The sequence below is a fragment of the Meles meles genome, chromosome X (genome assembly GCF_922984935.1).
Source record: "Meles meles chromosome X, mMelMel3.1 paternal haplotype, whole genome shotgun sequence".
In the NCBI taxonomy this organism is placed as follows: domain Eukaryota; kingdom Metazoa; phylum Chordata; class Mammalia; order Carnivora; family Mustelidae; genus Meles; species Meles meles.
Genome location: NC_060087.1, coordinates 130983786 through 130997091, shown reverse-complemented (window position 1 = coordinate 130997091; position 13306 = coordinate 130983786). Strand labels below are relative to the sequence as shown.

Genomic DNA, 13306 nt, shown 5'->3' with positions numbered 1-13306 from the left:
ACTACTGGGGATGGGGTCTTCTCAGGGGCGATGAAAATGTTCACGGTGAATGTATGAGATGCGACCGAAGTGTGTCTACTCTCAAATGGTGACGTTTTCGGTATGTGATTTTTATTTCAATTACAAAAAAAAAAAAAAAAAGCGTGCAACAAAGGAAAGGCCTGGCTCTCGCAGCGAGCCCCCAGATGGGCGCTCCTTGGCCCGCACACTCCTGGGAGTGGGGTCTCCCGGGCTCGATCTCCATGCCGGGCTCCAGGTGCACAAGGCAGGAGGGGTCTGGGAAACCGGCTGCCCCCTGCAGGCCCCCTGGGCTTGCGGGAGGGAAAGCCCAGGGTCCTCCTCGGGCACAGCGGTCCCCAGTGCCCACCTGAGTAATGCAGGCACCCGTGAAGGCCACGATCACGGCCACCACGTTGACAGTCAGCTGGAACTGCAGGAACTTGGAGATGCTGTCATAGACGTTGCGGCCCCACATGACGGCCTTGACGATGCTGGTGAAGTTGTCATCGGTCAGGATGATGTCTGAGGCCTCCTTGGCCACGTCAGTCCCTGCGATGCCCTGGGTGGGGGGGGGGCACACTCACAGTGTCCATGGGTCCCTTCCCCAGCCCCCTGTGATCACTCAACCCGCCGGGGCCTGCCGCCCGACTTGGCTTCGAAATGAGGCTCCCCACCAGCTAGAAACAGATCTTGTGAGACACGAGGCCCTACCTGGTGTGCTAAGGCAGGTCAGCGCTGGGCGGCTTACCATGGCAAAGCCCACGTCTGCCTTTTTGAGGGCCGGCCCATCGTTGGTGCCGTCCCCGGTCACGGCCACCACCTGCCGCTGCTCGCCAGTGTTGCTGTCGATGATCCCTGGAATGCAGAGCGGGGCGTCTGTGCCCTGGGTTCCTGCCTGAGGGCTGGAACCGGTCAACCAATGCTGCTTGATTCCTGGTTGACTGGGGAAAGCCTTCGGGACCATGACTGGGCCAAGTGCCCGCAGTCCTCCGTGCTTTGGCCATCCTCCCGGTGAGCTTCCTGGGCCTTGACCCGCAGCCCCGCTGCCTCCGCCCCGCCCTGGCCCACCACCTAGCCACATGATACCCGGGGGTGGGACCGGGTGGAGGACAGGGGCTCAGCCCTCCGTGGCTTGGAGAAATGTCTCCCTCTCTTGAGCCTCAGTTTCCCCATCTGTCACAACGAGAGGCCATCCTCTTCTCGCATCTTCCACTCATGCTGTTAGCCCAGAGAAGCCAAGGGGTGGGGTAATGTCAGCCATCATTACCCCACTTCCCTGATGGGGAGACTGAGGTTCAGCACGTCCGCAGCCCAGGACCCCACTTCCTAGGCAGGCCCTAGAGCTGGACGTTGGGAGTCTGGGGGACGACCACAGCCAGCCGGGGCATGGCACCCCGGCGGGGGGGGGGAGGGGCAGCGGCGGGCCAGCGTGGTTTACCTTTGACCAGAGTATGCTTGTCGGTGGGAGACGATCGGGCGAGGACCCTCAGCTTGGGCCACACCTTGTCCAGACGCTCCTGTTCTATCTGGGAGGGGGAAGCACAGATGTTGCAACGCCTGGATTGGGGGTGCTGAGCAGAGGCGGCGGGGAGGGGTCGCCAGAACCCGGGACTGAGTGCAGAGGGCAGCGGGGCCGGGAACTACCTCGCCCTTCTCGTTGCGGATGCGCCGGTTGAATTCCTTCCCCTCCAGGCACAGGAAGTCCTCTCCGGGCTGGATGATGCCGCACTTGGCCGCAATGGCCCGGGCTGTGTTGATGTTGTCCCCGGTCACCATGCGGACTGTAATGCCAGCGCGCTGGCATTTGCGGATGGCTTCGGGGACCTGGAAGAGACAAGAGAGGTGAGTGTGGCCGTTGCCACAGGACACACCTGCGCCTGGGCCGTCCCCTCTCCATGCAGCTCTGCAGCGCCCTCCCCCAACCATGCTCCCTCTGAAGGGGATCTGTGGGGAAAAGCGGCTTGTCTGCTCTCCTGCCTGGTCCACACTGGGCCGAGCGCCTCCTTCATTCTCTCAGGATCCCTCCCTACCCCTGGGTGCTTCCTCCCTTGGGCTGGGCCCCAGGCCCCAATGCCGCAGAAGTCACCCAGCTCCATCTGCCTCATTTCCCACCGTGAAAAGGGGACCCAGGGCTGCTGAGCCCTGTCAGCTCTGGAAGAATGAGAAAGGAACCTGTGTCCCCAGCTACCCCGCCAGGTGGCAAAGCTGACTTGGGGCAGGCTCCTGGCCGTCAGCTGGCTCGTGGCCGCGCTCTGGGCCCCTCTCGCTCGTCCCCCTTCCACCTGCTCCTTCACCCAATATAAACCCCGAGACGTTTAGAGCCATAGGTCTCGCAGGATAAGGTACTGTCCCTGCTCATTAGCGGACATGGAGCAAGCGGAGGGGGGCCACTGGGGGTGGCCGTGTAGAAACAGCGGCGATCGGGGTCCTGGGAGTACGGGAACGCTGGCCTCTGGGGTGTGTGGCACATTCTGACACCCAGCCCCCTGGGAGCAGCGCTGAACGCCAGCCAGGGGCCTGCAGCCATGCAGGGGTGTGGGGGGCGGCAGTGGCGAGCAGCTCCTGTGCCTCAGTTTCTTCCTGTCCCCGCGCTCTCCTAGGCTGCTCGCCACGCTGTCCCCCATAGCTAGACCTGTCCCCCTGGCTGCTGCTTCCTCCCAGGCAGGCTTCCAGTCTCCTCGGAACACCGTCCGGATGTAGCAAGCACTGACTTTTGAATCCATGGTCTTTGATACCTGATCCAGTGTGTGAATGCAGACCATCTCCGGAAGGAGGGCCCAGAAGCTTCTCCTTGCCGCTGTCAGCAGCCCTACGGGTGGCTCATGCACGTTCATGTGTCCAGGCTAATCAGTGGGATCAGGGCGGCCCCTCCCTGCCTTGCCCTCTTCCTGTGGGAAGATCCACTCCGGGGATCTCCTGTCTTTAGGGAGCAACAGGCCTCCCCACTGTTCCTTCGCTCTATGGCCTGTTCAGCTGCTGCCCGGTTTCTCCATTCCCTCTGCGGAAGAGCCCTCAGTAAAGACGTCTACACAGATCAGCTTCCGCCCTAGACCCTTCCTCCGTGTCTCTTTGAAGGCTCCTGCCCCCATCTGTCCTAGCTGCGCGCTCACGTAACGATGCTTCTGGAATCTCTCTCCTGCCAGGACCTTCCTTTTGCTTTGACCACTCCACTCCCACTTGACGTCTCCATGGGGAGGTCCTGAGCCTCACTCAGCCCCAACCAAATCCTTGACCGAGGACTGCCCCCTGCTCCTCAAACCCATGTCCCCTCGGACTCCCAGCCCAGTGATGGCACGGCCATCCCCCCGCATCTCCGAACCCGAGCCCTGGGAGTGGTGCCTGACTCTCCCCTCTCCCTCGCCACTCCCTCCAGTCCATCAGTCCTGCGGGGGGCACAGCCGTCGAGGTTCTACTGGCACTGTCTCTCACCTGGTGGAGGCAGAGCGTGAGCCAGGCCTGGAGGCCCCGGATGGGGGCAAGGGCGGGACGGTGACGGGGATCGTGTGTGCCAGGGACGTCTGATCTGGAGCACCCCGAGGCCCTGCCCTGGCCCACCTTTCCTGACCTTTCTGGACTCCAGCAGGAAGTAGTGTGTAGCAGGGAAGGCAGGAGAATGGGGCCATGCTGTGGAGGCCGGACGGGAAGAAGGGCTGCCCCTCCACCCGTCCAACAACCTGGGCTGCTCGCAGACGAGTGGGTGGCTACCTCGGGCCGCACGGGGTCCTCGATGCCCACGACGGCTATGCAGGTAAGGTCGCCCACGACCTCATTTTCATTGTCCCAGTCGGGCTCCTGAGCGCCAGAGAAGTCCCGGTAGGCAATACATATGGTGCGGAGGCCGTCGCAAGCCATGGGCTCGATGATCTTCTTCACCATGTCATCCCGGTCCCGAGGACGAAAGCCGCGCAACTCACCGTTGCTGTTTAAGATGTTGGTGCACCTGGGGCGGGGACACAGCAATGCGGGTTGGTGCCAGTGAGGCAAGGGGAGCTGGACCAACTGAGAGTCTGAGTCCTCCATCCCGTGTGGCAGGGAGGCTACTCCGGGAGGGAGGCGTTCTGCTTATGCACGGCCCAGTGTCCGTCAGCACCACCCCCCGCCGCCCCCCATCCCAGCTGCTTCACGTTCTTTCCAGAACCTCAGAATGGGACTTGATTTGGGAATACGGTTGTTGCAGAGAAGGTCATACTGGTTTACAGTGGGTCCTTAATCCCATGACTGGTGTCCTTATAAAAAGAGAAGAGGACACATCGAGACAGACACACAGGAGGACAAGGCAAGGCGAAAACGTGGGCAGAGATGGGGGCGACAAAGCTAGGGGCCAAGGGACCCCCCCGATTGCTGGCCATTGCCAGAAGCTGCAAGAGACAAGGAAGGACCCTTCCCTGGCTTCTGGAGCCCAGAACTGTGAGAAAACGGGTTTCTCAGGAGTCTGGGTGGCTCCGTTGTTAAGTGTCTGCCTTTGGGTCCTGGGATGAGCCCTACATCAGACTCCCTGCTCAGCAGGAAGCCTGCTTCTCCCTCTCCCACTCCTCTTGCTTGTGTTCCCTCTCTCAATGTGTCTCTCTCTGTCAAATAAATAAATAAAATCTTTAAAAAAAAAGAAAAGAAAACAGATTTCTCTGTTTTTAAGCCGTCAGGTTTGTGGTCCTTGGTCCCGGCAGCCCCAGGAATCGGAAACTCATAGACTTGGGTAGGCGAGGAGAGCGCCTTTTTGCGGATTCCCTCATGAAGTCTCACAGCATTCCCAGGAGAGTGGGAAGTGTTCCTGTTGTCTCCGTGTGGGAGGGAACGGAGACTCTGGCAGGGGAGGGACCTGACATTCACATGCCAGCAAAGAGCAGAGCCAGGGCCCAACTACAGAGACCAGGCTTTTAGCCGGAGAAGAAGGGAAGCACGGAAAGAAGGTTGAGGCCTCCTGACCCAGCTCAGATGCAGACAGACGGCTTCAGGGAGGAGGTGGCCTTTGCCCCTGGGGAGTCTGTGCCTGGGCAGACTTTTGGGGGAGAACATTCCCGTCTTAGCAGGTGACTTGGAAGGAAGGGTGGACTTGGGTGGGGCACTTGGAGGCCCAATTTTAGAACATTTTCATCACCTCTAACAGAAACCCTACGCAAGCCACACAAGAAAGAAAGAGATAAACTGAACTTCGTCACTGGGAGACACTGGTGAATCTAGGAATGAATCAAGAGGGTAAAAAGAAAAAAAAAATCCAATGGGCAGAGTGAAAAGACAGCCCCCAGGGTGAGAGTGGATATTTACAAACCAGGTGTGTTACGGACCAAGTGTCTGGCGTAAGGGAGAGCTCTTGCAGCTCAGCATAAAAAAAACCCATAAACAATGAAACAGCAAGTCAAATCGAAGATGAGCAGAGGAGTAGCTTTTTCTCCAAACGGCCAGTGAGGGCATGGAAAGGTGCCAACATCACCGGTTGTCAGGGAAGTGCAGACACACACACCGGGAGACCCAAGTTCGCGTCCACCGGGATGGCTGTAACAACGATCGTCATATCGATAATAGCGATCGTAATTGTAAACAGAGAATAACACATGTTCGTGGCTCCTGAGAAGGTGAAACTCTGTTCCCACAGGACCCAGAGCTTCCAGTCCTGGGAATAGGCCCATGATCCCTGAAAACACATATCCACACAAAAACGTGTCCACCCCTGTTCATGGTAGCGAGTGTCCACGAGAGGCATATCCACGGAGAAAGGAAATGAGTGGCTGTCAGGGGCTGGGGAGGGGAGGTGGGAGTGGCTGTTTAACAGAGACAGGGTTTCCTTTGCAGGATGATGGGAATGTCCCGCAAGCGCCATGACAGCGCACGACTCTGGGAATATACTCTGTACATTTTAAAGTGATTAAAGCGGCCGATCTGACGTTCCATCTACTTTACCGTGATAGCGACCCCGGCAGCCCGCATCGTGGGCCTGGCCGCCAGCCCGCGGGATGCCCGGCCCTAGGCTGGCCCTCGGCGCCCGCTCACTTTTTCAGCAGGATCTCCGAGGCGCCCTTGCTGAAGAGGCGGAAGCCGCCGTCGGGCGTGCGGATGACCGTGCTCATGGACTTGCGCACGGAGTTGAAGGTGTAGACTTTGTAAAGCTTATCTTCTGGAATCTGCTCCCGCACAGGCTGGAAGTCCCGCTTGAGGTCCAGGACAAAGCCCAGCAGAGCACACTCCGTCTTGTTGCCCACTTGGCGTGGGAGGGCGCCTTCCTTCTCTGGAGGCTGCGAGGCAAGGAGGAGCTGCATGGCACAAGGGGGCCCGAGTCTACCCTCCCTGCCGCCCCTACGGGGCGCACCCCCCTACCCTGCCCCCGCCTGGCTGCGGCCATCTTGTTGTCTCTAGGGACACTTTGTCTGGCAGGGAGCTGAGGACGGCTCCCACGGGGACTAGATGGGCAGGCTTCCCACCATGCGCTGGGCCTGGAAGGGGTTTCTAGATGCTGCATGTTTTGCCCAGCAGCCGGCACGGGAGTCCAGAAATGAGGTGGAGGCCAAGCAGCATCCCAGAGACCACTGTAGCTCCGCCACAGGTTCTCAGGAGAGCCGAGAGAGGCCCTGGGGACAGCTCCTGCTGCAATTTCTGGCCTGGCCCCCTTCCTCCATCCCACCCCCGCTGGGCCCAGCCGGCTGCTCGCTCTCTGCTCACTAGTATTTTGGTGGTGTAGGCACTGTTGATGGAGATGGCGTGGACCAGCAGGTCGAGGATCTTGGGGGTCAGGGTACTGGGGGCTGGAACTTCTTTGTAGTGGGTATCCCCGAGGTAGGCCTGGACCACGGTCATACGGTTGGTGGTGAGTGTGCCCGTCTTGTCCGAGCAGATGGCCGTGGCATTGCCCATGGTCTCACAGGCATCCAGGTGGCGGACCAGGTTGTTGTCCCTCATCATTTTCTGTGAAGGGCACAGACAGGGGCTTGGGTCGCCAGCTGGCCTCGGAAAGGTTGGCCCACGGGGTGAGCATGTCATGTGTGACTCTGTTCTACCCCGCTGGCTTCCCGCGTGGCACTAACAGCCCAGGAGGGCTCAGTCGGCTGCCACATGTCCTTGCTGCTGGGCTGGTGGGCTGATGGCAGTGCCCAAAGACACGGCCTGGAGTGGCTGCAGGCTGGGAGGACTCTTCACCAGGCCAAGAAGTCAACCCTGGGAAGCCGCTCTCCCCAGAACGCAAGTGGGGCCTCCCTGCTGCCCAGGACCAACCCTCTACCGGTAGCTCCCTCGCAGATCCCGTCTGTGCCGTCTTCCTCGCACTGCCTCCCGGTGCCCTCAGCCCTCTCCTGATCGCCCATTTTCCCTCCGCACCCACTTCTGCAAGTGACACCGGCACCCTCAAGTTCCTGCCCTCATCCCACGGACGTCAGGTCCATCCCGCTGCCTGCCCGCTTTCCAGCGCCTCCTCTTCCCCTGACTGATCCCAAACCGTCTCCAGTCCATGTCACGCCAAGTTGCTGAATGGCTGCCGAGTCCGCTTTCTGGGTCTGCATCCGGGCATCAAGGGGTTCTCATCGCAATTGCGTTTATTATTATTACCTTGACGGAGTAAGCTAGGGAGATGGTGACCGCCAGAGGCAGGCCCTCCGGGACGGCCACGACCAGCACCGTGACGCCGATAATGAAAAACTTCACGAAGTACTGCACGTACACGGGCGTGCACTCGGCCAGCCACGCCCGGCCGTCCACGACGAAGGTCTCAATCACGAAGTAGAGGACCAGGATGATGACCGTGATGGCGGACATCACCAGTCCTGGGGGGCGCAGGGGCCACGAGGGGGGGGGTGGGATGGGGAGTGAGCGGGGTGAGGGAGGGAGAGAGCAAGAGCCAGGGAGGCGTAAGGGAGGCCATCAGCTCGGCTCCGGCCGACGCACCCCTCCCGTGGCCCAGCCGTGCGGAGGTCTGGAACCCACGCTCTCTGCCTGGGGGCTGCTGTAGACCTTGATGGCCACGGCTGGCCTGGGCGGGTCCCCCGATGGCCTGGCCCACAGGACCCATAACAGGCCTTTCCCGCTCCCGCTTGTTCTCCGCGGCCCCGCCTCACCCGCGCCAGGGGCGGCCGCACCTGCTTTTCCGATCTGAACGGCCAGCTTGGTGAGCTTGCCCTGCAGGACCGACTTCTCCTTCTTGGGCGCGCTGCCTTTCTTCTTCTCCCGCTCCTCCATCTCCCCGCCCTCCGCGCTCTTCAGGGGCTGCATTTCCATGGCAACCGCCCCATCCTGCTTCTTAGCTGCACGCGGAGGAAGCCCACAGCCGAAGTTAGGGCAGCTACAAAGGAAAGCCGCACTCCCCAAGAGGAAACAGGGCTGGTGGAGGGGGGGGTCTCTCTTTTCCGAGTGTGACATAGCCCAGGGGCTCTCTCCTCTCCCTCCTGTCCCCAGCAGCCCAGGACCTCCCGGACTGGGGTGGGAGGCTCCGGCGCTGTCCTCGCTGGGGCAGACGCATTTCTCCGGGGGCCTCTCAGGGGAAAGAAGACAGACACAAGCACGAATAACTTGGGCACACAGACAGGGTGGCCGGTCCCATAAGGCCCTAAATCTTGATACCTGACAGCAGAGGCCTGGGGCCCAGGGAACGTTCCAGAACCTTGAGCTGACCCACTAGCCCACTGGTGTCTGTTCTTCCAGAAGCCTCTCGAGTGGGCGCCTTGACTTCCGTCAGGACCCCTGCTCACGTGCGACCCCTGTTCTCTCCTCACCGGGCCTTTGCTATTCTCCTCTAGCTGCCTCTCCACTTCCGGTCTGGAGCAGGTGGCCTGTCCAGGCTCCACCTCGAGGGGGCGCCCAACCCCACCACTCTTCCTTCTCTGTCACTACCCCTGTCCCCACACGACGGAGCTCTCGGTGTTCCTGACACCACCTCCCTATGCCTCCCGCCACGTCAGCTGCTCCGTAACGCTTCTGGTCTTCCCACCCATGCCTTCTCCCCGTGGCTGCCTGAGACCCCTCACCGCTGGCTACTTTCCTCAGGGGCCTCAAGCCAGAGCCCACGGCCTCAGTGATACTCAGGTCCCGGCCAGCGACGGCCCCTCTCCACCCTGGCCTGGGACCGTGGCCGTCAGGCTGTCCCCCTGACCCAAGCTTTGCTCTCCTCTGAACTCCGGGTTCCTTGTCCGACCCTGTCTTGGTCTCACAAGGTCCCACAAGGCACCAGAGTCTTGACCCTGGGTCTGTGTCTCTGAACTGTGGCCTTGCTTCGGCCACCTTGGCTTCCCCAGTTCCTGCGCCTGACCGTGGACAAACCCCGTCCCATCGCAGAGTCGCAGCGTCTACCAGGCTGAGGGGAAAGTGGGCGTCAGATGGCCACCCGGCTGACCTGGGACACCCACAGGCCTAAGCCTCAGTCGCCTGGCCAGGAAGCCAGCTCGCAGGTGATCCCCGTGGGCTTCTGGCCTCATTCAATTGCGCTCGGGCGCTGCTCCCGGAACTGAAGCCCGCGGCCCCCCACCCTGGGCCACACCCTCCGCCACCCCACCCTGCGCGCAGGGCACGCATTACCTTTGGTCTGGCTACTCTCCATCGCCCCGTCCTGCTGCTTGCCTACAACGGAAGAGGAACGACAGACACGAAGCTTTGAGAACATCCGTGTGGTCCTGGCACACGCACATGGGACGACAGGGCCCAGGGACACAGACAGTGAGGCCAGAGAGCAAAGCGGAAAGCGGGGAGAGAGTGGGGAAGGCTCCGGGCCCCCTATTATCCTCTGATGCTCCATCACCACCTCTCGGCAAATGGGCGCCACACTCTGGGCTTCCTGACTGAGGCCCCAGCCCTCCAGTGAACGCCCTCCATGCCAGCCCTGGACAAACTGTGGGCCATGCGTGACCCGGCAATGGGAGGCTTCTAGAAAGCCTACCACCATGCGGAGCTGGAGCCGCCAGCTGTCTCGTCCCAGCTCGGCCACCTTGAGCAGGGCCCCCAAGCTTCGATGTGCCCTTGCCCCAAGAAGCAGCTCGAGCACTTTACCTCGGGGTCCCAGCGGCTAGCTCTATGAGTGCTTTGGAGGAACAAAGTAGCGAGACTCTAGAAACCTGCCAGCTTTGGGTGCCCGCCTGGCACCTGGGTGCTGGGCACCTAGCCCTGGAGGAAGCGACAGGGTGTGGAACGCGCTGGGTCCCAGGTGGCCATCCACCATGAATGGGCTCCGCCACCGCAAAGCCCGCAGCTGGGTGCTGGGGACTGTGGCAGTGAGTGGCTTCCAAGGACAAGATGGAGAATGCTGGTGGGGAGTTTTCCCGCACCCAGCTGGGCGGCGTTGGAGGTCGGGCCCCCTGGGAGGGTGGGGGGGTTCTGAGGGGAAGGAGATTTCTCGGGGCAGAGGAGATGCCTGTAGACACACAGTGACCATACAGCACAGTGAGGAGTCATTGTTGAAAACTCTGGGGCCGTGAGGGCCCACAGAAAGGTCAGAGGCTGCAGACAGGACCCAGGGAGGCCTCCAGAGGAGGGAGGGGGGTGTGGGGTGAGAACTACAGGAAGAGGAAGACAGAAGCCAAGGGAGGGGAGGAGGCCCAGGAGGACATCCCTGGCAGAAGGACGACTAGGAGTTAAGGCCCAAAGGCAAGAAGCAGGTCGGAAGGGAGCGGGTGGGCCGGGCTGATAGACACAGCGGAGAGGCAGCGAGGGTGAGGGCGCGAGCCGGGGAAACGCGCTGGGAGTGGCCGCTGGAGTGGCTGAGCCTTGGGCTGAGACCTTGATGGGGACTTGTAGGTGCTGCTGCCCCTCCCCAGAGCCTGGCCAGCCCTGCTCCCCTCCTGGGCCCCCCATCAGTGTCCCCCTCCTCCAGGAAGCCTGCTGGGGAAGGTGCTCAGCCTAGGGGAGCTGACGGAGAGGGCGCAGAGGAGCCAGAGCCAGGGCGGGAGCTGGGGTCCCCGGGCTCCCTGGGGTTCCTGGGGGGGGTTGTTAAGGTTGGAGTGGAGGTGCCCGCAACTCAGTCCTGAAGACCACCGACATTTGAGGGACAGAGCTGGCGGGGGGGAGCCCGTGAAGGAGGGGAGAAGGAGCACCCCGCCAACCAGCCAACACGGTGTGGGTGGAGGGACACCAGGCAGAGAGCTCAGCTTCCAGGGAGAGAAGGTGGGGACTCCAGCCCCGCCCCAGCGGAGGCCCAGCGCTGACTGCCCCACCCGCTTGCCTGCCGAGGGACCCTAGTGAGCTCACCGTGGGCAGCAACTAGGCTGAGCCCTGCAGGGAGAAGAGGCTTGGTGTGGCGAAGGTGGGCAGGGCCCATGGAAGCTTCTAGGCAATGGCGGGTCACCTGTCTCCTCCCTCGCTGCCTCCAGGAGCGGGGCAGCCTAGGGCTAGGGACACTAGCACGTCCTTCCTTCTGCTCACTGGCCCCTTTGTTGCCTGTTTTCTGGCTCTGGGGGCCCTGACTGACTGAGCGGGCCTGGTGGCTGCAGGCTTCCAGAACATGCTCTCCCCCCACACATGCGGGTTCTTAGTAGGTCTTGTGGGCCCGAGGGAATTCTCTCCGAGGCACACATCTAGAAAATTCTGCTCCCCACCTGGTTTGACTGCAGGAGCAGCCTGAGGGGAGACCCAGGTTGGAGCAAGGTGGTTGTGGGCTGTGCAGGTCCTAATCAAAGAAGGTGGTGGGGTCCTGACTCTGGGACTGGGACTCTGGTGTGGCGGTGGCGCTGAGGACAGCCATGCCTGGGGCACACAGCAGTGGCAAGAGGAGGCAGCAGGATGGCCCTGTGCTGGGGAAGGCTTCGGGGGAGTCCAGTCCATTCTGCTTGGGAACCTTCTACCTCTGGCTGTATGACCCCCTTTTCCCTGGCTGCCATGTTGCCGGCGGCCCTTAGCACCTTACTGGTGGCGCCCTTCCAAGCCAAGGTGGCTGGCCCCTGTCCCTCCAACCCCAAGCCTGCCCAGCCGGGGCACTTCCCCCACCCTGGCACACACTTCCCAAAGCCTTCGGGGGAATCACTGCCCTTACACAGACTTGGGGGACCCGCCGACCCGCTGGCTCTGGGGCAATGACCCCAGGAGAGGGGTCCCCCAAAGGAATCAGAAGAGCGGGTATTACCTCCCACCCCTGAGGGCTGGCTCTCCCTGGAGCTGGAGCAAGATATAAAAGAAAGAGCAGGCTGCAGACACAGAGGGCCAGCCCCGCTGGCACTGGGAACTGGAGGTCACCGCTTCCTTACCTTTCTTATCCTTCTTCTCCTCTTCCTCTCCACCGGCTCCAAGCAAGGTAAAGATGATGCCTGTCTGGGAGTTCACACCAACGGCAGTCACCACCATTCTTCCAGAACCTTCCATGACATGAGTACCTGGCAACACAGGGGAACCAGGACAGAGATTTGCTCCGCTGGTAGGAGGCATGCTGAACACCTACAGGTTCTCTCGCACGAATCCCAGAAGCAGGGACTCAGCGTTTGGAGGCCCCTGGGGGCTATGTTGACCCTAAGACCGGGCTGAAGCCTCATCCCTGGCCCGGAGGGGACCTGGAGGCCCCAAAGGAGCAGCTGCTTTGCCCAGAGGCCCAAGATGAGGTCCTCTCAGCGCCCACCTGGGGCCTCCAGCCTCTCGGTCCTGCTCCACCCTGCATTTGCCACTGGGATAAACCCCGGGCCAAGCCCAAACCTTCTGGAAAGGGACCACTACCCCCACTGGCTCTTCTTGAGTGTTTGGGCTGGGGAGGAGCACAGCACTGTGCTGACCCAGAGCCAGGCCTCGCCTCCAGGGGCTGTGGTCAGGAGATCAGGGGCTCTTCAGGGATGGGAGCACCCCCTTCCTGTCCCAGTGGCTGGAGCTGCCCCCATCATGCCTCCCACAGTCCACTCTGGCCCCTTTTGGGGACACGGCAAAATCTTCAGACTCTTTGACCAGAAGGGCTACTCAGGAGGCCCTGGTTGAGGGGGTGGCCGGCCCAGGTGGCCTCCAAGGCTGTGCGGCGCTGAGCTGGTCCAGGAGGTGGCCTGGCCGGTGCCCGGAGGCCTCACCTGAGAGCAGCATAGGGTCTTTGTCCGCTGATTTGCGCACGTGGTCCGACTCGCCGGTCAGGGAGCTCTCGTCGATCTTGAGGTCGTTGCCTTGGATGAGCACACCATCGGCAGGCAGCAGGTCTCCTAGGGCCAGCCGGGCAGTTGGAACCACAGGCTGGGTGTGGATCCAGGCGGCCCCCTCCCTGCTGCCTCCCCCCTGCCCCAGGGGAGGTCTCGAACCCAGTGTGTGGGGCCTGCTTCTCTCAGTCTCCTCCTTGCTGGGGGAAGACTCACCCAACCCAGCCCCGTCGTCCCGCCCTTCTGGGGGGCTCTGTCTCCCACAGGTGAAGGCCCACATGCTCCTTGGCAGGGGGTGGGGGGTG

At 61.7% G+C, this 13306-nt stretch overlaps 1 protein-coding gene across 3 annotated transcripts in view; it reads right to left on the bottom strand.

Annotated features, from left to right (window-relative positions):
• Positions 1 to 13306, bottom strand: part of ATP2B3 (ATPase plasma membrane Ca2+ transporting 3) — a 58747-nt gene that overhangs the window by 23286 nt on the left and 22155 nt on the right. For all 3 annotated transcript variants that reach the window (XM_045995792.1, XM_045995790.1, XM_045995791.1), the window contains exons 5-16: positions 12942 to 13067; positions 12144 to 12269; positions 9490 to 9531; positions 8058 to 8222; positions 7531 to 7745; positions 6652 to 6894; positions 5986 to 6227; positions 3706 to 3940; positions 1645 to 1824; positions 1439 to 1526; positions 749 to 855; positions 368 to 559 (exon numbers count right to left, since the gene is read on the bottom strand). In XM_045995792.1, coding sequence (XP_045851748.1) covers positions 368 to 559; positions 749 to 855; positions 1439 to 1526; positions 1645 to 1824; positions 3706 to 3940; positions 5986 to 6227; positions 6652 to 6894; positions 7531 to 7745; positions 8058 to 8222; positions 9490 to 9531; positions 12144 to 12269; positions 12942 to 13067 — 1961 coding nt within the window. The remainder of the gene's footprint in view (positions 1 to 367; positions 560 to 748; positions 856 to 1438; positions 1527 to 1644; positions 1825 to 3705; positions 3941 to 5985; positions 6228 to 6651; positions 6895 to 7530; positions 7746 to 8057; positions 8223 to 9489; positions 9532 to 12143; positions 12270 to 12941; positions 13068 to 13306) is intronic.